The sequence below is a fragment of the Triturus cristatus genome, chromosome 5_1 (assembly GCF_964204655.1).
Source record: "Triturus cristatus chromosome 5_1, aTriCri1.1, whole genome shotgun sequence".
NCBI lineage: Eukaryota > Metazoa > Chordata > Amphibia > Caudata > Salamandridae > Triturus > Triturus cristatus.
Window position 1 is genome coordinate 293,389,802 of NC_140587.1, and position 25,244 is coordinate 293,415,045.

At 45.0% G+C, this 25,244-nt stretch overlaps 1 protein-coding gene across 1 annotated transcript in view; it reads right to left on the reverse strand.

The window, feature by feature from the left end:
- The window catches only part of SQLE (squalene epoxidase), a 158,272-nt gene that overhangs the window by 73,951 nt on the left and 59,077 nt on the right, over positions 1-25,244 (reverse strand). Inside the window, exons 6-7 of the mRNA XM_085604966.1 lie at positions 8,199-8,370; positions 2,458-2,553 (exon numbers count right to left, since the gene is read on the reverse strand). Of these exons, the coding sequence (XP_085461092.1) occupies positions 2,458-2,553; positions 8,199-8,370 (268 nt within the window). The remainder of the gene's footprint in view (positions 1-2,457; positions 2,554-8,198; positions 8,371-25,244) is intronic.

The window sequence follows — 25,244 nt, forward strand, 5'->3', positions numbered from 1 at the left end:
CTGGGATTCACAAAATGTGGAGACTTATGAGAGGAAGGCAACTACACTAGATATGTTTGGGGCACAATCTGAGATCGCCCAACTAGGTGCATTTCTCTACCAAAGGTTAAAATTCATTCGTGAACTGATCACGCATGCCTTCTTCCGCGAGCCAGCATGCTTTACAACACTGCAGTGCATCATAGACACCCACTCCACTAAGCAACTCATTATTAGGTTCTACAGGGCGATGCAGGAGGACACATTGGCAGGAGGACATTTACATCCCCATTTTGGATGCAGAATGGGAGTACTGCTGGGCCCATATGGGGGAGGTCCTACCCAGGAGCCGACTCAGACTGATACCTTTTCGATTTTTACATCAAATATATTACACCACAGCAAAGCTTTGCAAATGGGGTCTGAGGGAGAAGGATAAATCTGACAGATATGGCGCATGGGGGGTGAGATTTCTGCAACTTGCATGGTACTGTTCAGTTGTTTGTTGGTAGTAGTAGTGCTGTTAATCGAGATGACTCCAACAAGAGATGCTTATGAGCTTCGTAAAGGACATTCTTGTACTAGTAATTAATTTGCTGCCGCTGGCTAACACCTCGTAGAAAAGCATTGGGACAGAGGATGCACCCCATCTAAAAAACAACGGCTGACTGAACTGATCTATGCAACAACCAATTGTAAATTCACGCTGAAATTATGTGGTAGTCTCATGCCCAAGAGAAATATGGGCACCATTCTGAGGATTCTTGATTGCACAATGAACTGAAAGAATGACTAACATATAAATATCACACTGGGGTGTATTGCAGAATGGATGGATCTGTGCATTCAAAGGTTAAAAATCATTAATGCTGGTTTTCAACTCTGTCCAATGATTTATTGCTATGTTATTTTGGCTGTTTGTATGTTCACTGATGCAAAACTGGACTAAAGGAAAGTAAAAAATTAAACAAGAGACAGTGCTTCTGTGAACCGTAAGCATTGGACACAGTCAATGTGGTCAGGATTGAGCAAAATGTAAAAGGGTGACTTGGACGCCACGTTTCAAAGGGAGCACAGTCATCTCCACATGATCCAGTGACGTGTAATTGTGAAGATCAGATCAGCATCCCCAGCATTCATGATTCCAGACTTTAATATTTTTTCCTGGGCTCATTGTGGGGGTAACGCCACCCCTTGAAGACCACTGTCAAGCCTAATCCATATCCTTGCGTCAGATATCAGTTGTATGGGTAGTAAATCTGCCCAATGTTTGGCCATATCAAAATGGGTTATCATGATTCAGAGTCATAATTGAGCCAGGTTGATGCTACGTAGTTGCATGTAAAACAGAAATCAGAAGACTATTTCCTAGTATCAGCAACAATTTAGTGCCCTCTTCTTACCAAAAAGCATAGGATTCCAGCGCCCAGATGATAGGAACTGCCATCCTCCTAGCCACATCTTTGTCAAATCGGATTATGGACAACCCAAACAGTTGAAGCCTGGTCTTATTTTAGTAGGTGCTAAGGAGACCTTTCAACTTGATAAGCCACCGGATGACATAAATGTCCACTTGCCTCATTTGGGTGAATGCCTCGCCTCAGTCGGTGTCATCAAGCTCCCTATAATCAAACTCCCATTTCATTCACAGGTTCCCAAACAGTAGGGTGAAGTATCTGTCAAGGCCTTGTAGATTTGGGATGCATTTTCTTTGAACAGTTCATCACTCAGTGCCGTAATCACAATATTAGCCAAATCCACACTGTCACACTAATGCATGTCAAAACTCTCTCCTTCCATGAAAGTTTAGTAATTGTGAAACAATATTACTGTATAGATGATTTAAAATTTCAACAGGAATGCCATTGCATCTAGGCATCTTCCAGAACGGTAATTGGTTAATGAAATCTCCAGTCTCACAATATATGAGACTGCTCTCAAGCCAGACTTTGCCACGCTGTTACACTCCGATAGTATAGAGAGAACGAGTTCACTGAGAAACTCTGCCTTTGCTACATCATCCTGATCACCCAAGGACAGGTATACAGTTAAGAAGTAGCTCATAAATTCCTGACCAATCTTATCATCCCTAGAAGTTTCCATACTGGTAAAATCTATCTAACCGGCCCCGCCCATCTTAACCTGATATCTCTTTTACCATGTCGGCCACAACAGGCTTATTTCTGGTCTTGTGGAGCATTGAGTACTGGTATAATAGGCTTTGTGAGCAGTGGTCATGAGATTGCTATATTTCCTTCTCATGCTTGCAACCTGACTCATCTCCTCCATGGCAAGAGGATATACAACTGACTCAGCAAGCATCCTAGAATCCTACACAATTTTAAATGACTCACCAGAAAAAGGATGGAGGCCTAGGTTTGCTGAAGTGGGCCATAGTCTTCAACTCCTCACTTCTTTTGGTACAATACACAGTCACTCCATGTAGAATGACATGCATGAATTTCTTTCTTTACATACCTCGTTTATTTACTGATGATGGTGGTAAGAAACTTGCTGGCATGCTTCTCAAACGATCATTCTGAACTGCTATTAGGAATGGCTCCTGTAAGTGCACTGCAATAAACAAAAGCTGTTTTAAGCATACTATTACAAATGTCTCTCCATTTAGATAAAGTAGGTCAACAGGAAGCTTGGGTATTACTATAAGCATATGCACTGTATATTTAACACACTATTGCTAGTAACAAAAAAACAGGTTGTTACTTTAACAATGGGCAATTACAGGTGGGGCTTGAAGCAGGATAGGCGAACCACGTGTGTGGCCTGACTGCTTTTTGGATGACTGGATTACATACACAGTTCTCACTGGCACAAATGAGACCAGCATAGGTGGTCCACTTATTTTGCGTGCAGTTCAATGTTTTCATTTTCAGGCATGGTTGGTGGAAAGAGGTCTTGCAAAAAAAGGAGAATTTGAGCCGTAATTCCTATTTACTTACCGTGGATTGAAAAAAAAGGTTTGCTGACAAAATATTGTCACCCAAAATATCCACATACCAAAATATCGCAGCCAAAATATTGATGTAAAAAATATTGCCATCTTCTATTTGTAATGGCAAGTACAAAAATATCGAAAAAAATATATTGCTGTCATAAATAACGTTGTACTAAATATCGTTTTTTAAATATATCTAAATTAAAAGAATAAATATGTTCAATACTAACATTAATTAAAAAACTAGATTTTAAATATATTTTAACACATATAACAAATACACTTATTAAATAACAAAAAAGTTCAACACACAAATATTAATTTTTATACATATTTGCATATATCTACTTAAAAACAATTATTAAACGAATACTGTTAATTTGTAATATAATTTAAAAAAATGTAATGAATATAAAAATATAACAAATAAACAAACAAAAAAAAAAAATATATATATATATATATACACACACACACACACATACACACACGGTGGTGCAGCAGTGGCGATCCACCATCCGTCACGCATTATGAAATCAAAAGTCGCGGAAGAGGACTACAGGCTGTGCCAGCAAACAGTCGTTCCCTGGCGGTGGCGGAACTGTGCCACAATGTAAGAAGCTCAGCTGGAGTGGCCCAGTCCCATTGTGCATTTTACGAGTTCCGTCACCGCCAGCATTACATGGCGGGATCCATGAAAAGGTTGGCGGCGGAGGATCAAAGGAGGCCCCACCGGGCCCCCATGGCCCCCTCACCCTGGGGATGCATTCAGAGGAGCATAACATGTGTTTTGTCTTATCTGTATTCTCCCAAAGTTCCAGCACGGAATGGAAGTCACCGTCTTTGCCGTGCTGGAGCTTTTTTACCGTTCCCATTTTGGTGCCTGTTTTCAGGCAACTCCAAGGTAAAGACAAAAGACCGTCCACCTTACATGACTTCAACTTGTAATAAGGCGCGGGGTCCTTGCGTAGCTTTGGCGCAGCTGTGCTGATGGAGAGCCGGCGCAACTGCACCAAAGTCGCAATCAGGCCCTTAATATTCCCACTACAATAAATGCAACTGTAGAGGGCCCCTATGCCCCCCCTCGCCCTTAGGCTACATTCAGGGGGGCACAACATGTGCCCTGTCTTGCCTGTATTCCCCCAAAGTTCCAGCACGGCATGGACATCACCGTCCTTGCCATGCTGGAACTTTTTTGCCGTTCCCATTGCGGTGCCTGTTTTCTAGGCACCGCTACGGGAAAGGCGAAGGACCATCCGCCTTACACAAGGTCAACTCATTATTAGGCGGGCGGTCCTTGCGCAGCTGTGCCGGCTGAGAGCCGGCGCAACTGCGCCAAAGTCATAATCAGGCCCTTAATATTCCCACTCCAATCAGTGCAACAGTAGAGAAAATGCTGGATTGGTGAGGGGTAAAACGTATTATTCCCACTCCAATAAGTGAAACAGTAGGGAAAGTGTTTATTAGCGGAGAGGTAAAACTTACTATTCCCACTCAAATAAGTGTAACAGTAGGGAAAGTGTTGGATTGTGGAGAGGTAAAATGTACTATTCCCGCTCAAGTCAATACAACAGTAGGGAAAGTGTTGGATTGCGGAGGGGTGAAATCTACTATTCACACTCCAGTCAGTGCAACATTAAAAACAAACAAATTATCTACAAAAAAATAAAATAATTTAGAAAACAAGGTGACTGAAGAAATATATCAAAATGTACAAAACCATTATAAGCTATATAAATGTCAAATGCATATAAAAAATAACTACAAATATAATAATAAACAAAATAGAATAATAATTTTCATACAAAAAATGTTTTATTTAGAAATTATTTAGTAACAAAAAAATATTTACTAAATAACTTTAATTTAGTTACTTCCACCCTATAACCTACAAAACTCACAACCTGCTCCTAAAGCTTAACTTTAAAAAGCAAATTAGCTACACTATTAATATAAATATTTATCAACAAACTAATTATTATCATTAATTAAATATTAATTATTAATTATAATTGATTTACTTCCCACAAAATACCCCCACAAAACACACAACACACTCCTAAAATTTCACAAAAAATGTATTGCACAATAAACATAATTAATTATCAATGTATTAATTAATATCAATTAAACAATTAATTATGAATTCTTTTAAATTAATTTACTTCCCGCCCTATACGCCTAAAAAACCCACATCTAAAAATACAAATAAATAAATATTAATTACATAATTATATAAATATTAGTAATTAAAAACTAAATATTAATTACTGAAAACTAATTACCTCCCAACCTTTTTCTCCCTTTTCCAGATGCGCCTGTGTAATCCTCACGATAAAATGTTTGTGAGAGTCACCCACATGGCACTCACGTTACGTATGTTTTTAGTCATCACCACTGTGTGCTGTGAGCTTGTCACACAGGGAACATGAGAGTTTTGTTTATACTGGTACATCTGATTCTAATAACAGTTTTTATTCCTTTACCAGGTTGGTCATATGCTATCAGGTGCTACACATAGCATGTGTTAGGTTGGTTTAAAAGGGTAGATCACACCATACAACCACCCATGTGTAGATAGATTTGATTTTATTAGGTCCTGACGAATCGACCACCAGATTGTTTAACTACCAGGCGAGAAACATGTTGACCGCACAATAGAGCGCCCTACCTGAGACATAATCTCAGACATGCGCCTTTGTTTCTTTTAATCAGGGTGAGAGACCCACTGATTGAAATAGTCTTCACGGATACTCCCTTACCTGTTTTAAAATTTCTTTCAGGTTATACACCTCCACACTTTCAGCTACACTAATTAGACCCCCACGGCACCAAACGGCATTTGAAATAAAAGATCTCCGCCAAAGAGCCCCTCATAAGGATTGCAGCGCCGACCTGACGGGGAGCAGCCCATAAGATGACGCTTGAGACATTGCCGGGTGTGTGAGGGCCCTATATTTCAAGAGGAGGAATCCTCATCTTACTACACTTCATGACCACATAAAACCAGTTTTTCCTTGTCTCGATATTAGGAACAGCATATCCTTTTGTATCTTCAAAATTATTGGAGTATCTGAGTATCATCTCCATTATTAAAGTAGCTGATCTTTATTGGAACAATCAATCTGGTAAGTGGCAGTAGTTAAGCATTAAACAGCAGATCCTTGTGGCATTCTACACCCTAATATATTTTACGAGGATCAGACCCAAAAATTATCATGGCAGGTACCTGTAACGGGTCAATGGAAAACATCTAGTTTAGAGGACTGCTTTTGATAACTGACTGGTTTATCATGCTGGACAGGATAATGATCCTCACCCCCACAGCTGCGACAAAGGATAATGTCCCAAAAAGTTATACTTTTGTGCCAAATATTCTAAGCACCAATACTTCAGTTCAGTGATGTTTGGTAACCAGTGGATCCAGCTTTGGTGTACTGAGAGTGTCGTACATCCAGCGGACAGGCCACTAAGATGCATCAGCACTTTCATGAGGAATTAATCATGTTTAAGTAGGCTTATCCTTGAACATTAGGCTGCCTTCGAAGGTCCTCACTTGGAAAGGGTACTTACCCGTTGATATATTTACTGAGTATCCACTACTCACTTTTTTCCCGCGCAGCCGGGACGGAAGTATAACCGGCGGAGAGATCAGTTACATTTTCTCTGTTCGCCTATTAGCCCTGAAGAAGTCGTGAGTTCACACCCGGACGAAACACGTGTTGGCTGGGCAACGGAACCATATTAAACCAAGAAATATACACTTTTGGACTTACTAAGTGTTTTTTGAAGTATTGTTCTCTCCACTACTATTTGTATTTATACAATTTATTTGCTGACGTGTGTATAGGCATCCTATGTTTACATCAGAAGAGGACTAGACCTGCTGTGACCCGAGAGGAGGCCTGAAGGTTGGACTTGCTTCTCCCGCTTGTACCCAGGACAAAGAAGTGGACTTCAAAGGCTAGTTGGCTCACCTCGTGTGTGTGGCTACAGGGAGACGACAAGCTGCAATAGGCCTTTCCCTGGAAGTACGCAACTGATCAGTGGCAACTGAACCTGAACTGGACACTACTATATTACTCTCCCTAACACCCTGTAAATCTCTAAGTGCCTCCCCTGAGGTCCTGAGGAGCTCTAGAAGTATACTTCTTTGGTTTATTGGGACTTGAAACTGAAAATAAAATCTTTGACAGGTTGGTCTATCCGACCCATGCTCCATCGTGGTCAGCCTCAAATCGCAACAAGGTCATAGACTATCGCAACCACTGACTATCACAGGCGCTTTGTGCTATTTCTTCTTAGAACTTTATAAATTCATGACTCTGCTTCATTTTGATGTCATATTGTTTACTGAATTTGGATAATTCTCTATTTCGGTTTGGGATTTTGTTTGTTTAGCATTTTCACTTTATTACTGTATTTGTACTGCATAAATACCTAACATATTGCCTTAAGTTAAGCCGGTCTGCTCTGTGCTGTACCTACCGGGGCTTCAGCTCAGGTTAACTCCGTAACTTTGAGGGTTCACCCTAACAAGGGGTTTGATTATTTATTATGGTGGGTAGTCACCCACCATAAATACCAATCCAATTTCTTACTCATGTTACTCAAGGATTTTAAGAGGACATAACATAGTGAAGATGATAAACGGCTGGCAAGTTTGCTTACAATATTAAAGGGGTCGTCTGGTAAAGGCTGAAAACTGAAGTTATCTTTACTGAACAATCGTGAATAACAAGGATTCTAGAATATCTTTGTTGTAATAATCCACTAGGTGTGACACCTATTGTTTTACCATTCACTAGTTTGCTTATTTAATCTGTTTTATGAAGGAAAAGGAAGGAGATTACCTATTATGCAACAATTTTAATTCATTTTGGATGCCTCCATCACAAATCCAGGGACTAAAACATTTCACATGCTTTTAAACAGTGATAAATTATGCATCCTTTTTTATTACAACCTGTCAGCAATGGTTAGAAATTAAAATGCAAGCTATACTGTTTCATCACACGAAGGCAAATGCACAAATAATTACGTAATCTCATGCCCACAGAAGACTGTAGTTTTCATTTATTGTTATTCAATCTACTCATGTCTCTTGAGAACGCAGTTATGGAATAAATAAAGACTTCAGTGTCCCTTTACCATGATGCAGTTTGCAGAAATGTATCTGCCTGTTTGATTATACATTATCAAAAAGTCTTTAATGCACCCTCGAAAAACAAAACGGTGGTTTTGCAATGAATATGTATTTTACCTGGTAATTGTGGATGAATATTTTCTATCATGTAATCCTTTATATTTCTTGGCATTTCACCTCTAATGTCCACAAGTACCCTTGTCTCGTTGGAAGATATCTGGTAGAGTAGCACTGGGCTAGGATTTCCTAAAACTAGCTCAGCGTGATTGGCTTTAAACTGTGGAGAGTCCTAAAAACAGAAGAAGCATTCAGGAAAGACACATCAGAAAATTATCAAGACAAACTTAACATAATAGTAATATGGACCACACCTACACATTCACATAATAGCACTTAGTAATACATTTTTATCTGAAAATAGAAGTAGATTATTCAGTAATACATTCGAAAGTAATAAAAGAAGCACTAGCACAGCTAATTGGTCTGGCCTTGGCAAGCTGATGCAATGGCTATTTGTTTCTGGTCTACGTGCAGACAGCTTAAGCATTCTGTCGCTGACAGTATACTAATCAATACTTCTATATTTCTTAGATTTGGCTTCATGATTGGATGGCTTCTAAATCCATTTCACCTTGCTTCTGCTCACTGGATGGGTTTGTTCCCTGTTCTTGTGTTGGTCCTACCTCTGGAACGATTACATTTCACCTTTCATTGATTGTCGGTATACTTCCACAGTGGACATTAGATAAAAAAATATCATTTAGTGATTTAGCACTCCCTAGGGGTGCACATCCTGCTCTTTTCCCTCTCCCTTCCTCCTCCTTTCTCACCAATGGAGCGCATGATCCTTACTGCAGTCTCTAGCCCTGTCTCTCTTTCTCTCTCACTCCTACTACGTAGCTTACCCTAATTATCTTTTTCCCCCTCTATCCGAAAAGAACTGCTGTGGCACAGTATCATGCTCACTCTTGCTCTCTGCACTCCCCTGCCTATCTCTTCCCTAGCATTTATATCACTTCCACTTCACTCATCGCTATTAGCTTTGGTAATAATGGATGCTTTTAAAATTGCATTGGAATTGACAAAGCCAATACTGGTGGATGAAAGTGTATTTTTTTATACTTCCTGGGTGGAAACCATCGGAGAAAACAAAAAAAGAATGTCTGAAAATTGTTACATTTTTTTTTTCTCTATACTTTGAGTAAAGAAAGGAAAATGTTACTTACCCAGTAGGCATCTGTTGAGGGCATGTAGTGCTGTAGATTCACATGCTATCCATACTACTGCCATCTAGTGTTGGGCCTGAATGTGTGCAAGTTGTTTTTCTTCGAAGAAGCCTTTCGAGTCACAGGATACTGTGGCTCCTCATCTTTCTGGTAATGTGCATGGTCATCGACTTGATTGTTAGATTGCTTTACCGCACAGCGGCTGAGGATGGAATGTGAAACAAACGGATGAATATAGACATGTCCAGTTAAAAGAAAAGAGGAAAGGCAGTTAGAGGATTACTGCAACAGTCACAGGCGTCCGAGGAGGAGGGCTGGCGCATGTGAATCTACAGCACTAGATCCCACGAACAGATGCTTACTGGGTAAGTAACATTTTTTGTTCAAGGCATGTGTGGCTGTAGATGCACATGCTGTGCATAGACTGTAAAGCAGACTTCCCAGAAGTGGTGGCTATACTATGGAAGTTGAAGTAGTTTGAAAAATTGTATCAAGTACTGCCTGGCCAACATTGGCTTGTTGGCGGGCTACCACATTCATACAGTAATGTAGAGGTATGGGGTGTGGACAGGTAGCTGCTTTGCAGATGTCGGCAGTTGAAATGTTCCCCAGGAAGGCCACTGAGTCTCCTTTTTTCCCAGTGGAGTGAGCTCTAGGAGAAATTGTCAAGGTTCTCTTAGCTTTAGCATAGCACGTCTGGAAGCAATTGATGATCCATCTTGCAATGCATTGTTTAAATAAGGCCTTTCCCCTTTGTGGAGTTTGGAGAAAGCAAAAAAAGAGCTGTTGGTTTAGACTTGTCAATATTGTACATGAGAGGTTGCTTAATATCCAAAGTATGGAAGGCCAGTTAGTTCCACAACTGAGTCCGGTTGTTGGAGAAAGACGGGGAATTCAATGTATTGGTTAAGGTGAAACTGTGAGACCACCTGAAAAAGGAATTTGGGGTTGGTGCAGAGGAGAACCCTACCCCTGTGTATTTGGAAGAAAGGTTTTTCCAAGGTTATTGCCTAAAGCTCACTGACATGCCTGTATGAAGTGATGGCAACCAGAAATGCCACCTTCCAAGAGAGAAACTGGAGAGGGCAGTAATGGAGATCTTCAAACGTAGGACACAAGACTTGTCAGTACAACGTTGAAATTCCGTGACAGAGCTGGCAGGACCCAGGGAAGAATGACTCTCTTGAGGCCCTCCATTAAGGCTTTAATTACTGGAATTCTGAAGAGGGAGATGTATTGTCTGTTCTATAAACAGGCGCCTACAGCAGCTAGGTGTAGCCATATGAAAGTGAAAACGAAACGAGAAGTCTGCAAGCAAGAAAGTAGCAGACAATATCCTGCACTTTGGCCTTTAAAGTGTCAATGTGTTTTGAGTGACAGTAGTACAAAAACCTCTTGGCATACACATGTAGTGGGCCTGAGCTCTTCCTTGAGAATGCTCATGCCTTCTGGTGGCCAAGTAAGGTACTCAAATTCTAGGACTTCAGGAGTACGAGAGCAAGACTGAGATACCTCGGTCTAGGTGCCTGATTTCTTCATGGCTCTGCGTGAGAAGGTCCGGCCCGTTGGGGAGCCTCTCATGCGGTACCACTGAGATTTCAATCAGAATGAAGAACCAGGGTTGGCAGGCCAAGGTGGGAGCCATCAGGATGAGGGTGCGAGATGTCTGTCGAAACCTCCGAACCACAAATGGATGTAGTGGGATGGGATAGGAAGAAAAGCTTAAGCAAATATCCCTGACCATTTCACCCATAGTGCATTGCCCCTCAGGACTGTGGGTGTGGGAACCTAGAGGTGAGGCGTGGGCATTTGGCATTTTCTAGCATGGGGAAGAGGTCTACCTTTGGGAATCCCCAATGGTAGAAGTACTAGAGGAGGGCTTGAGGGTGGGATTGCCACTATTCGTTGTCCACTCTCGGATGGTACTCAGCTAGTAGATGGATCTTGTGTCAGAGGTCCCACCAACAAATGTTCTGGGCTAGGTGAGAGACCTGGTGAGATCGGGTGCTGCTTGCTTCTGAAGATAATACATGATTGTCATGTTGTCAGTCTTGATAAGGACTACCTTGCCAGTGAAGTGAGGGAGGAAAGCCTTCAAAATAGGAGAACAGATAGCAGTACCAGGTAATTGATGTGGAGACCCTGTTGAATGAATTCCAACTGGTTTTGTACAGTGAGGTCTTGTACGTGGGCACTCCATCCTGTAAGGAAGGCGTCCGTTGTACTGGTCCTCTGAGGAACTGGGTCGAGGATAGGAAGCCCTTGCAACAGGTTGTTAGTGTTCCACCACTGCAGAGATCGACAAGTGCGGCGGCCGATCAACACTAGATCTGCCCAATGACCGTCCTCTTGGGACCACTGGTGTGCTAGGCACTTCTGCAATGAACGCATGTGGCACTAAAGCAATATCGGAGGCCATGATGAAAATGAGGGGTTAGTGCCTAGAAGGACTGTATCCTGGCAGCGTTTGGATAGGCAATGCCAACTTCTGAGTTGAGGATTGCACCCAGTTGGGACCGTTTCTGGAGGGATTGGAGGTAGGATTTTGTAGCGTTTATGGTAAAACCTAGCTTGTAAAGGTTTATCATGACCTTTGTGTGCCTGCAGCATTTCTGTTGCGTAGCACTCTTGATGAGCTAGTCGGCTAGATAGGGGAAGACGAAGACATGAACGCCCGCACTCTCTGCAAAAATGAGCTCCCACCACTGCGAGACATTTGGTGATGACCCCAAAAGGAGCACCTTGAACTAGTAATGGATCAGCTAATTACAAACCTGGGATACAGGCAATGTGCTGTGGTCATGAAGTCACCTTGTTACAGTAGTTTGTGGAAGTGTCCAAAAGAATGTATTCGTTTAGGGGCCAGAAGTCCAGATGGGTCTGAAGGAACCCTCTGTTTTGGGGGAATTGGGAAGTACAGAGAGTATACTCCTATGCCCTGCTGATATTGGGGGATAGTTTCTATGGCCTCTTTTAGAAGAAGTGCGCATACCACTTCCCAAAGTAGTCTCTGGTGTTTTGGGGGGTGTTTGTGTTTGCAAGGTGGAATGGTGAGAGGTGTGGAAATGAGCTCCAGACAATAACCATGTTGGATAATATCCAACACCCACTGGTGATGTTCCACCAAGTACAAAAGAACCTTTGAAGGCAGCTTCCAACAGTTGATGTGTGAATGGGGGAAGGAAAGGCAAAGGCAAAGACTTAGTGGTGGTGGCTCCTTTGGTGAAGGCACCACTACCTATGCCTTTTGAGTTGTTGCCTCTATAGGACCCTCTAAGGTAGCCTCAAGAGGAGGACTGCTGGGCTTGTGGACGCTGATAAGTCGTGGAGGTGGTTTTTGAGCCGCTACAATAGGGCGTGCAGCGAAAGTAGCAGGTGTTTGAAGGGTATCCATTGCTTTTGCCATCTTGCTATCCTTTATTTTTTACAGCATCTGGTCAACCTGTGGTCCGAGAAGATGTTGGCCATCAAACAGGTTAAGCAAGTTTTGCTGGACTTTCGTCTTGAAGCCGGAAATATGAAGCCAAGCATGTCTGCACAGAAGGACACTGGAGTTTACCCCCGCTCCCTTTGCAGCAGTGTCTGTGGCATCTAATGTGCAGCGGGTGGTGGTGTTTAAGATCTGATTTCCCTCAGAGACGATCTCATTCCACTTTTATTGTGTTACTCTGGGAGGTGTTAGTGGTGCTCCTCCATCTCATCCCAATTGGCACGGTCATACCTGGAGAGCAGCCCAATAAAACTGTCAATCTGCCAACTGTTGGCCGATTGCGCAGCTACCCTCAACCTGCAGTGTCTATACGTTTGCTTTCTTTATCTAGTGGAAGGGCATCACCAGTATGCTGCGAGGTAGCCCTTTTACAGGCACAAGTAACAACCAAGGATTTGGGAGGGAGCTGGCCACAAATGTAAAGGAGGTCAGTAGGGGAAGCTTTGCATTTCTTCTCCACCCTGGGTAAGGAAGATGCCAGGGGCATGACGCAGCATGCCCCAAAGCATAGGAAGGTAGTGGGTGGAGTGGTGAGTGGAGGATGGAGTCTCAAAAAGAAGAGACTTCCAAAGGCTTAGTGTGGAGTTCCACCTTGTGGAAGGAGCCGGTCCTCCCAATGAGTTCAGGAAGGGAGGGACAGGCAGCGTACAGGTCGGGATCTGTGTCCTCCGGTGGGTCAGCATCATAGGAGTTCCACGGATCGCCCTACAGGAGTGTAGAAGGTATCCCCTTCTCCCCCAGGCCCCCCATGTTTGAGTGAGGTGATCCCTGAGGTTTATAGGGAGGGAGAAGTGGGTGGTGAAGATGAGCACTGTGGAGCAAGGTGAGGTGGTGGCAGAGTGACGGGCAAAGAGCTGGTAGCCTGTCCACTTTCTTGCACTGCTTGGGTGGAGGTGGCAAGTTCAGGGCTTCCTCGGACAGCTGATAATTAGATGGCTGAGCAGTAGGCCCTGGAGGGCAGGTGAAAATCCGGCCCTTGTGGGGATGTATTACCAAGTGTTTTTATTGGGCATCGATCTCCTCTTGGAGTTTTTGGAGGATCAACTCCACGGTGAGGCAGGTTTTGGTGGTTGGCACTGAGGCGCTCGGCTCCGACGCCAATTTCGGTATCTACACCAAAGGGGTCAGCTCCGACAGCTGGGTCGACGCTGAAGCAGTCAGCCTCAATGGTTTCTTCGGTGCCGAGCTAGAGCTGGCCGATAAGACCAAAGGTGTTGGTTGGTGCTGACCATGGTTCGAAGGTAGCGGTGGCCTATGACCTGTTACTGATGGAAAGGGGCTGCTCAGCTTGCAAGCAGTGTTGAGGGGGAGGGAGTATCATAGTCACAGCTTGCTGTGCTGGTGGAAGATCATCTCCAGATCAGAGCCAGAGCTGTCGAAATCTCCTTGTCTTTGGCTGACGGTTGTGGGTGGTGTTTGTCCTCGATGTCCTCAGGGTATCATCTCCTCTCCTACTTCAAGACGTTGAGCCTGATGATCACAGAGGGTCTTCTTGGAAAGGAAGAAGCATCAGGCGTTGCAGGCGACCTTGTTGTGCTCAGGAGACAGGCATGAATTACACACACGATGGAGGTCAGTTGCTGACTACTTCGTGTGGCGGAATGGCGTCCATTCCATCCACATGGAGGCATGGTGGGGAGACAAGGTGGGGAGACGGAAGGAGGCCCTGAAGGTCAAACGCCCATGTAGAGCTGAGGTTGACTCAAAAGGTCGCCAGGTCAAAGCTGCAGTCGTCGACCCTAGACAAAGAGAAGAAAGGAACATGATTGTGAAACAATACAGACGGACGGGAGGAACCCGTGTAGACCGAACAGAGCACTGCAACGGTGTCAAACCGGAGCACATGCGTGACCCCGACGGTGGAAAGAAAACAATCGAGTCGATGACCATACGCATTATCAGCAAAAGGAGGAGTCACAGTATTTTGTGACTCGAAAAACTTCTTTGAAGAAAAATAACCTGCACACATTCGGGCCTAACACTAGATGGCAGGAGTATGCACAGCATGTCTATCCACAGCCACCCATGCCTCCAATGTGTACATTTGGCTTTGAATGACTATAACCTGAAGATATAAGGCCTGATTTGGATCTCAGCAGATGGGTTACTCCGTCACAACGGTGACGGATATCCTGTCCGCCAAAATATAAATCCCATTGGATACAATAGGATTTATATTTCGGCGGATGGGATATCCATCACCGTTGTGACGGAGCAACTTGTCCGCCAAGATCTAAATCAGGCCTATAGTTTAAACAATCAGGGATGACTAAAAAGATTTTAAAAAAGAATAAATAATGGAAAGAATAAAGTATTGGGAAGACGTGCACTGATGATCAGGAAAACACGAATGCAAGGGAGCCAGTGGCTGTAGTGGGCTGACAACTGCCAAATGCTGTAAGCTCTGGTGGGCGGCAGCAAAATGTGATTACAATTTGAAAAAGCCCAATAAATGAAGAAGTCTAACTCAAATCTTTTCTGTGTGTGTCTGTAATGTTTATGTACGGATTTATTTATTACTTGTGTCTGATAAAAAGGTTAAAGCTATGTATCTACGTCAGACCTAAAAATGAGTGCTCTCACAGGAAATATATAAACCACAAACAATGCACTTCACTTGTTTGCATTTCTTCTTAATGAGGAGTAAAAAGAAATCATGTATAATATTGTATGCATCCAAAAAGGTACAAATTAAAAACTTGAAAAGTGTTCCATTTCTACATAAACCTTTTATTCAAGATGAGTGATTGTGCAGGTAAAAAATTATGGGCCCGATTCACAGAAGTAATCTGAGACAAAATCCTAAACTTACTACTTTTGGCATTCACAGAAGGCATTTAGTAGTAGTAAAGTTAGGATTTTGTCTTAAGTCTGTCTTAAGTCTGTCCTAAGTCTGTCCTAAGTTTGTCTTAAGTTTGTCTTAAGTCTGTCTTAAGTCTGTCTAAAGTCAAACTTAAGACAAAATCCTAACTTTACTACTACTAAATGCCTTCTGTGAATACCAAAAGTAGTAAATTTAGGATTTAATCTCAGATTAGTTCTGTGAATCGGCCCCTATATATCTACTGTATGTAATCGAATCAAACATTATTAGATCTCCAAATTCTGGTTGGCGTTTGAAAATGTCTGGGAGTAGCTTTGACTGTCCATTCATTTTTTTAATTTGTAAAAGATGTCTTTTGTGAGGTACTGTTTACAGATATATGTATCTGCAATATCCTTGGCTGGTTTTTAGCTCTAGAATTTGTCTCAGACAGGTGTTGATGAAGGTCTGGACTTTGTTGGTGTTGGTCACTGTTGTCCTCCAATTTTCTACTCCATACAGAAGAACTGATTTTACGTTGGTGTTAAAAAGCCTGATCTTGGTTTGCAGAGTTTGGTCCTTGGAGCTCCAGACCTACTTTAGCTGAATAAAGGCAGCCCTTCTTGCCTTGACGTTGGCATCTGTGCCGCCCTGCTTCTCTATGACACTGCCCAGGTACCTGAAGGCCCCAATTTCTTTCAGTGCTTAGCCTGAAAGAGTGACTGCAGCTGTGCTGGCCCTGTTAGCCTTCAGAATCTTGTTTTTTTCCCTGTTGGTGTTGAGACCAGGTTGTGCTGATGTGGCTGCCACACTGCCGGTCTTCTCTTGCATCTGCAGATGGATATTGCAGAGTAGGGCCAGATAATCTGCAAAATTCAGGTCCTCAAGCTGAGTCCAAGACGTCCAATGGATCCCATTTATTCTCCTTGCTGTGGATGTCTTCATGATCCAGGCAATGGCCAACAGGAATAGAAAAGGCGACAGCAAACAACTATGGTGGACTCCTGTTCTCACTTGGAAGGCTTCTGTGAGTTGTCCTCCATGGACTATCTTGCATGTCAATCCCTTGTAAGAGTCCTTGATAACTCTTATGAGTTTATCTGGCACACCATAGTGGCAGAGGAGTTTCCAAAGGGTCTCTCTGTCCATGCTGTTGAATGCCTTCTCATTGTCGATGAAGTTAAGATAGAGGGAGGCGGTCCATTCCATCAACTGGTCAATGATGATGCGTAGTGTTGCAATTTGGTCTGTGCAGGATCTATCTTTGAGGAAGCCAGCTTTCTGGTCTCGCAACAGAGCGTCGACTTGTTCCTTCATTCTGTTTAGGATAACTCTGTTGAACACTTTGCCTGGGCCAGATAGAAGAGTTATCCGTCTGTAGTGTGCACAGTTACTCAGATCATATTTCTCGGGATCTTGATAAGATATCCCTCCTTCCAGTCGGATGACACCTTTTCCTCTTCCCAGATCCTTCCAAATATGAAATAAAGCATGTCTATTGATGTTTCAATGTCTGCCTCCAGTGTCTCTGTAGGAATGTCGTTAGGTCCTGCTGCCTTCCCATTTCTCAGATGTTTGATGGCTTGCTGTATTTCTTTCTTTGTTGGCCTGCTGTAGTTAATTGGCACATCCTTGTCAGCTGGCTGTAAGTCTGGTGTCGTTTGCGGCACAGGCTGGTTCAGCAGTTTTTTAAACTGCCCCACCCACCTTCGTTGTTGCCCTTCGTTACACATGATTGTCTTAACAGTTTTTTCTTTAACAGGTCTTTCTGGCTTGCTGTATCTCTCCGAGAATTCCTTGATATGTCGTAGAGATGTTTCTAGTTTACATGGCTTGCTGCTTCCTGGGCTTCTGTGGCAAGACCATTGATTAATCTTCGCTTGTCTGCTCCTAAGCTTCTATTTGCTTACTTGTTGTTTTTGCTGTAAACACCTTGAGCTTTCACATTTTCTCCTCTTCTTTGGCTGGAAGTAGACGGCAGCTTTCTTTTCCTTTCTTTCTTGGATTTTTTTCGGACCGTCTTGGTTGAGATCCAATCTTTATGCTGGTGTTTCTGGGACCCAGTACCTTCTGGCAGGTTGATGTCACAGTTTCTTCTACTGACTTTCTACAGTTTTTTTCTTAACATAAAAATCTTAAAAAATGCATACCGATCCATACAAGCAGGGCCTTCAGCCATCCCTCTTAATCCACTACCCTCTTGTACATTTTACTTCCGCGCAAAGTAACACATGAAGAAATAGGTCAGCCCACTTTCATCCACTGGTTCCTTTCTACATAGGTGATGGTGTACTGCCCCAAAACAATATTGTCAGAATGTACTCCTTTGCAGTGCAAGAGAGTAACAGGCTAATTGGTTGTTTTTATAAAACACACATTCTTTTCCATTTTTTGTAATAATTTTGTATTCTTTTCCAAGGGTCCGGCAACTCTCACACCGGGCTACTGGGCCCTTGCAGCTCCTTTGAGTTCATTGCTTATGGCAAATGCACTGCTAGTGGCCGCCATATTGGTAACAGCTTTTGTAAACCATTCCAAGATGACTGCCAATTAATGTGTATTCATTTGTACACATGGGTGGTCATTAGGTTTTACCTGCACAGTGCTTGCGATGTGCTTGTGAAATGTATTGTATTAAATAGATCTTAAAAGGGACTTATATCACTTATTTTTGGTCCCTGTGCTTGTCACTTTACTTTTCCTCATTTCTATTGATTGTAGGTATTCTATTTCCTGTTCTTCTTTGTGTTTCTCTTATCAGTTTCTGTGTTCATCCACTTTGGTGGAACTTCTTTTAAGCATCTCAAGCAACGATCGTAAAAACAAGGAGCTACACTCTTGCTTTAAATTTACCACTGCCAGGGGCATGGCAAAGATGGTGGCTGGAAAAGAGGTGCCTCTGTGTCTCTCCGGCTCCACCAAGATATAGCACTTTCCCAGCTCACTCCCACGAGTCGCTACCGGTGGAGAAGCGGGCTGATCCGGTTTTACATCACCGATGGTGTTCTTGGGGCTGCCGGAGCGCCCGGTGGGCCCAACTTGTGCACCCTGTGGGGGCCAACCGGAGGTGGCCTACTAGGGCCAATGCGACTGTGGAGGTGTGGGACACTGCAGCACGGGGCCCGACAGAGGGAGAAAGTAGCCTCAAACTCCCCGCCCAGGGACACGCCCCCTAGTGACGAAGCTGTGTGTTCGGTGGTCACGGAGCGGTGCGGGTGGAGAAGGAGCGGAGCCTCGGATGGCGTGGCCAGTGCTGGAGGCAGAACCCAACCCCTTGGCGGGCTCTGGCATAGGCCCTTACTGGGGCGAAGAAGGCTGGCACCTCCACCCTGCCGACCTCGCCCTAGCAGAAATCCCCCACATCCGCAGAAACAGAGCAGGTGGAAGAGCCTTTTCCTACGTCGCAGCCAAGGCCTAGAACAAGCTCCCCGTCCTCATCAGATGCTCCCCTACCCTACACACCTTCAGGGAGAACCTCAAGACCTGGCTCTTTTACTGACCGAAGCTGCACTCCCCCCACATCAGCCCTCTCCAGCGCTTTGAGACCCTCACTGGTGAGTAGCGCGCTTTATAACCCCCTGATTGACTGAAACGTGGGCAAGCGAGGAGACAGGAGACCTCCGACCGCTACGTTCAGACCTGAGCAGATGGTGGTGAATCGGAGCGCCTCCTGCGGTCGTCTCCCTGAGCATTATGATCTACGGGCGGTGAGTGCGGAGCGCCAATGAGAGGGATATCGAGCAACAGAAAAGGCCGGAATTTAGCAGGCACGAGGCTACGCACATATTCCTTAATAGCGGAGCGCACTGGAGTGCCACCAACACCGGTTGCCTGACATAGGACACCCTGCTTCAGGCCCGCAGTGGGTGGCTGGCGGGGCGGCTGCCTCGTGGGGGGGCCCTGGATGGAGAGAAACGCATGGAGGATGGCTTGGGCCCCGAGGACTAAGCGAGATCGCAGCAACATTTTCCTTGTGAGGCACAGCTGAAGCGGGACCCCCAGCCCTGGTGCTGGGTCACCCGCTGGGGTAGTCTTTCGGGGCAAGCACTAAAAGGAATAGATCTATAGATCTTAGCGGGCAGCCCCCACATCTGGACTGCCGGTGGACTCTGGATGGGCTCCGGCTGGAGGGAAGCAATCAAGTGCACTTGAAGCCAGGAAAGAACACCTGGTCTGCGTGCCAGTGAAGGTGAGGACAGGTGCAGTGCAGCGCTTGGGTGGAAGTGGCTCAATTGCGGCAGGTGGGGTCTGCTCCGGGCCCCCGGGGCTCCTGTGCGGGGACGCTGGCCCACACGAGCCTTACGGCACTTCAAGAATCACCAATCAGTCGCTGGTCTGCACTGTCTGGGACTGGTCCCGTAGGACGCCGGCCCCTTTGGTGGTGCGGCGGCTGTGTAGGGGGTGGCGCTCTGTGGTATAACCGTGCCGGGCAGGCTCAGGAGCATCCAAGATGGCTACTGCCCGGCGAAGAAAGAACATTCAGTAAAGGAGATGATGAAGAAGCAGCCCACGCAGGGGACATCTACTGGATCATCCCAGGACGGAGAGGGGCAGCAGGATGGACTAGAAAGTGCAGATGGCCCAGCCACAAAGGCTTTCATGACCGCGCTGTTCACGTTGTTACAAGAGGACCTCCAGGAGCTGAAAGGGCAGCCCTCAGCCGACCTGAAAGAGTTGAAACACGTCATGGAAGAGGTGGGTGATCATGTTGCGGCACTGGAAGAGCACAAGACAGGCCGAGACAAAGAGATAGAATGATGCAGCAAGAAATCATTTGTCTCAAAGACCAACACATAGTACTGCAAGTCCAAGCGGAGGACTTGGAAAACCGGTCCCGCCGGAATAATGTCCGCATTAGAGGGGTACTAACAAACACAGAAGGCAATGACATCAGGTCATTTGTGCTGGAACTCTTGTGACACGTGCTAGGCCAAGAGCATACCGCAGATATCCTGATCGATGGTGCACATCGGGTGGGTGTGCCGCGGACCGGCTAAGCCCCCCCAAGCTGATATTCTGGTGTGTGTGCACAGCTTCCAATTAAAAGAGCAGATTATCCGGCGCGCAAGAGACACGCACCCAGTGCAGTTTCAAGGACGCTCACCGTCCTTCTTCCAGGACTTATCTGCGACCACCCTCTGCAAAAAACGAGAATTCAGACCCATTACAGCGCATCTCAAGGAGAAGGGGATATCATACTCTTGGGGGCACCCCTTTCAGATTATGAAGGAAAGATACGGCAGCTTCGCTCGCTGTAGGAAGCCAGGGAGACCCTAGAGATTGCAAAACTCATGTCCCCAGAGACAAACCGCAAGTCGCTTGAGAGAACGAGGCACGCACAACCTCGATGGCAAAAGGTTGGAAACCCTCTTCCTCCCACAAACCCGATATGGAAACAATAGCGAAGAAAAGAGAAGCAGTAATTAACTCCCTCGCTAGCGTACCGGACCAGACCTCCTCCACCTGAGTTGTTCCACACTAAGGCAGGGAGTCCACATGCCTAGTGGGGCCGGGAGATGTCCCTATCGCTGACACTGCCCCCGATGGGAACCTTGTCACCGATCTACTGGAAGTTGAAGGACCTGATGCTGCCTGGCCGTCCTCTGGTTCGTGACCCCAGTGGACATTCCTACAGAGACAAACTGTTGTCTCGATTGTTTGCAAGTATATTCCCTCTAGAAAGTTTGGTTTGGGGCTATTTTTTTTTCTCCTTGTAGAATCAATGTTTGTTGTTTCCTGCACTGATCAGAGATGGGGCCACAGTCTGGCACCTGAGATACATATCACTGTGCCTACCAATTGCTAGTCAAACCACGCACTATCCCGCAGCGCTGACACGCCCTAGGATAATATGGGTAAAGATCTCAAGATTGTAAGTCTCAAAATACACGAGGCCTTAACCACTAAGTAAAACAAGCACAGCAATCATCTCCCTATTAAAGAACTCAGGAGGTGACATTTGTCTGTTGCAAGAGATACATCTCCTGTCAAGAGACACAGCGCGTAAGCGCTCTCGGCGCTTCCCCTAACAATTCTGGTCCTCAAGCCCTGCTAAAAAGAACGGTGTTGCTATCCTCCTGGGAGCAAAATTTGAGGGCAAAGTAATTTCAACAGTCTCAGAAGTGAAGGGCTGTTTGCTAGCACTCAGAATCTGCTAGGGCTCCACACACTTTACCTTAGTCAACATATACACCCCAAACACTCAACAGGAACCCTTCATCGTTAAGGCCCTTTAGGACATATTGGCATCCCCCGACGCAGCAATCTTGGTGGGAGGAGACTTTAATTTGCTGATGGGCAACACACTGGATCGCTCCTGCCAGTGGAATGCGCAGACTGGGGCTTTCTCGTCTGAGGGTAGGCGTTGGCTCGAAGAGAACGGTCTGGGGGACATCTGGTGCCAGATGCATCCGGAGACACGAGACTATACATATTACTCTGCAGCGCACAAAACATACGCACGGTTAGACAATTTCCTGGCATCAACAGCGCTGACCCTCAGGTTGAGGGACGCGTCCATCAAGCTTAGATCCCTCATAGACCACGCGATGATCACGGTCAAGATGCAGGCCGTTGGCTGCCGGCCTAGGCCTTCCAGATGGCGCCTATGGGACAGCCTATTACAATCCCCGAAAGTGTTTTTAGACTTGCGCTCAAAGCACTCAGAATATCTGCAGCGAAATGAGAGGGATGACACCTCCCTGGCAGCAGTCTGGGAAACGTTGAAACTAGTAATAAGAGGGGAATTTATCGCAATATCGGAGGAAAAGAATCAGGAACGCCGGGGAAAACGGCAGTGCCTCGAGCAAGCGGTTAAGGAGATGGAATCTATTATTAGCGCACAGGAGCCCCGAGGGTCTGGAAGGAGTTGGAAAATAAACGGCTCCTCTTAAAATGCCTGGACTTGGATAGGGCGGAATACGCCCTCCTCAGTCTTCGTTCGAAATTCCTCCTGAGCAGCGATCGATGTGGGAAGCTGACGCCCGAAGGCTCAGGGTCAAGGCAATGGCCGCCGCGATCGCCACAATAAAGCAGCCATCTGGCGAGGAAGTGCATACAGATCCCTAAATAGTCAAGACCTTCGAAACATTCTATCAGACCTTATACGCGATGATGACTCGGGGCACCAGGAGCCTCAAGCCTACCTTGAGTCAAGCACGGTCACTCGCCTTCCAGACTACCTCGCCACTCAACTTGATAGCCCAGTGCGAACCAAGAAAGTAATCTCGGCAATTGCCCATATGAAGGTGAATCAAGCCCCGGGTCCAGACGGGTTTCCGGCACTGTTCTACAAGGCCTTTTGTGAGGAATTGGCACCAATGTTGAGGCGACTATTCAATTCCTTCCTTGAAAGCAGTTTGATCACTGATTCCATGGCGGAATTCTCGATTTCTGTGATTCTTAAACCCTTTAAAGACCCAAGTGAATGTAGACCATACTGCCCTATCTCTCTGTTCAATACAGACGCCAACATTTTCGTCGGGATCCTAGCACCCACTGATGGCAGGTCTCATTGACCCGGATCAAGCGGGGTTCATTTCCACCCGTCAAGGCAGAGATAACACCAAGTGACTCCTACACTTAATGGATAGCGTCCACAGATCTCCCAAAGAAGATTTGCTCCTGTCAATTGATGCAGAGAGATCATTTGACAGAGTGCGCTGGAGGTATCTCTTTGATACGCTCCGTCATTTCGGTTTTGGAGATCAGTTTATTAATTGGGATGGCTGCATTTACCGGGCACCACGTGTATTTGTTCGAGTGAATGGATATCATCTGATACGTTCCCGATAACTTGCGGCACGAGACTGGGCTGTCCGTTATCACCCCTCCTCTTCACTCTATACATGAAGCCATTAGCCCAAAGGATTCGGGACCACCCGCGGATCGAGGGCATCCGTTTTGGAGGGGACATCTAAAAAATTAGCTTACATGAAGATGACGTAATCCTCTTGTTGATGAACCCACGCACCTCCTTACCTGCACTGTTGGGGGAACTAGAGAGCTTCGGGAAAACCTCAGGCTTTAAAGTGAACCTGAGCAAATCACAGATCTTGAATCTATCTGCCCCCCAACGTGTGAAGAAAACCTGTGGAATAGATTCCCTTTGCAATGGGCGAAGCAATCGATACCGTATCTGGGTATCCTTCTAGCCCAACACTTCCTGAAACCCTTGTGTTAAATTACACTGCGTTTATTGATCAGACAACAGAAGCGTTGGATCGATGGTCTCGCCTAAAACTGGCCTGGTTCGGTCGCATTGCTGCTTTAAAAATGACGGTGCTACCGCACATTCTATATATTTTCCTGACACTGCTGCTGGTACAGCCACCAAAAGCCTTGCACACACTACAACTGGCTATCAATAAATTAATCTGGGGAGGAAAAAAGCTGCGGTTGCACAACTAACACAGCCCAAACGGGAGGGAGGGGTGGGCCTGCCGTTGGTCCACAGGTATCTGCATGCGACACATCCCTGCTACATAGTCGAACGGAACCACCCACTCTCTGAAAAACACTGGTCCTTTATGGACTAAACAGTGGCAGGAACATATACCTTGACCAAGACTGGAGGTAGGCTGGAGGCAGTAAAGCTGAGCCTCTATTAGATTGAACAATAATGTTGCTAGTACTGCACTTAATTTTTAGACTCCATATTATTTAGGAGAACACATTTTGAAAAAGCAACAAAAAGTGTCAAAGGCTGTTCTTTTGCGCGAGGTTTCAGGTAATGATGTTATCTTCGTTTGGATGGAGCTTGAATCTGTAAAGGGTTGAGAGGCGAGTTAGCTTGGTGAAACTTACACACGCTTCTTCTTCCTTACCTTACAGGTCCTGATGAGAGGCCCAGTAAGCCAAGGGTCTCGAAACGCGTAGACCTTGTACAAAAGACCACAAGAATTTAAAAATCTACAAATAAGAACCACTTATAAGATATACATGTCTTTCTGAATGTTCTTTTTCTGTGGTTTAAACTGAAAACAGTGTAGAATACGTTTTTTTCTTTGCGTTTATTTCCTGATCAAAATAGCCTGCGCGAACGTATGAGTGGACAAGAGTGTTTGGTATGTGAGATTAGCATGCTAGTTGTGAGTGAATAATTGGTGTGGTATTACTATTATGAACTTTTTGTCTATTTTCATTTTGATTCTCTGGTTTTAAAAAAATTTGCTTCGGCAATAGGAAGGTCTAAAACTTCTTAAGAAATCCTATTAAATACTGATTAATTCAAGCAAAAGAACAGCCTTTGACACTTTTTGTTGCTTTTTCAAAATGTGTTCTCCTAAATAATATGGAGTCTAAAAATTAAGTGCAGTACTAGCAACATTATTGTTCAATCAGGAACATATACCTGGCAAGAGGCTTGTCTTCCACGCAAGCACAGAGCTTTGGGTCTTTATTCCTCCCCAGTCACTTCCTCTATGTTGAAAGTATGGGATGCAGTAGCTAATACGAAGGCCCTAACGACATTCCCTTCCCCAATGTCCCCGACAGTGCATAATCATGACTTCCCCCCCGGGCGGCAAATCAGAGGTTTTCCACAGATGATGAGAACTGGGATGCAAGCGGGTGGGCTCGCTATTTGACCCAGAAGGGGTTATCCCATTTGAGCAGCTGAGACTGGACTATGACCTCCCCCTGAC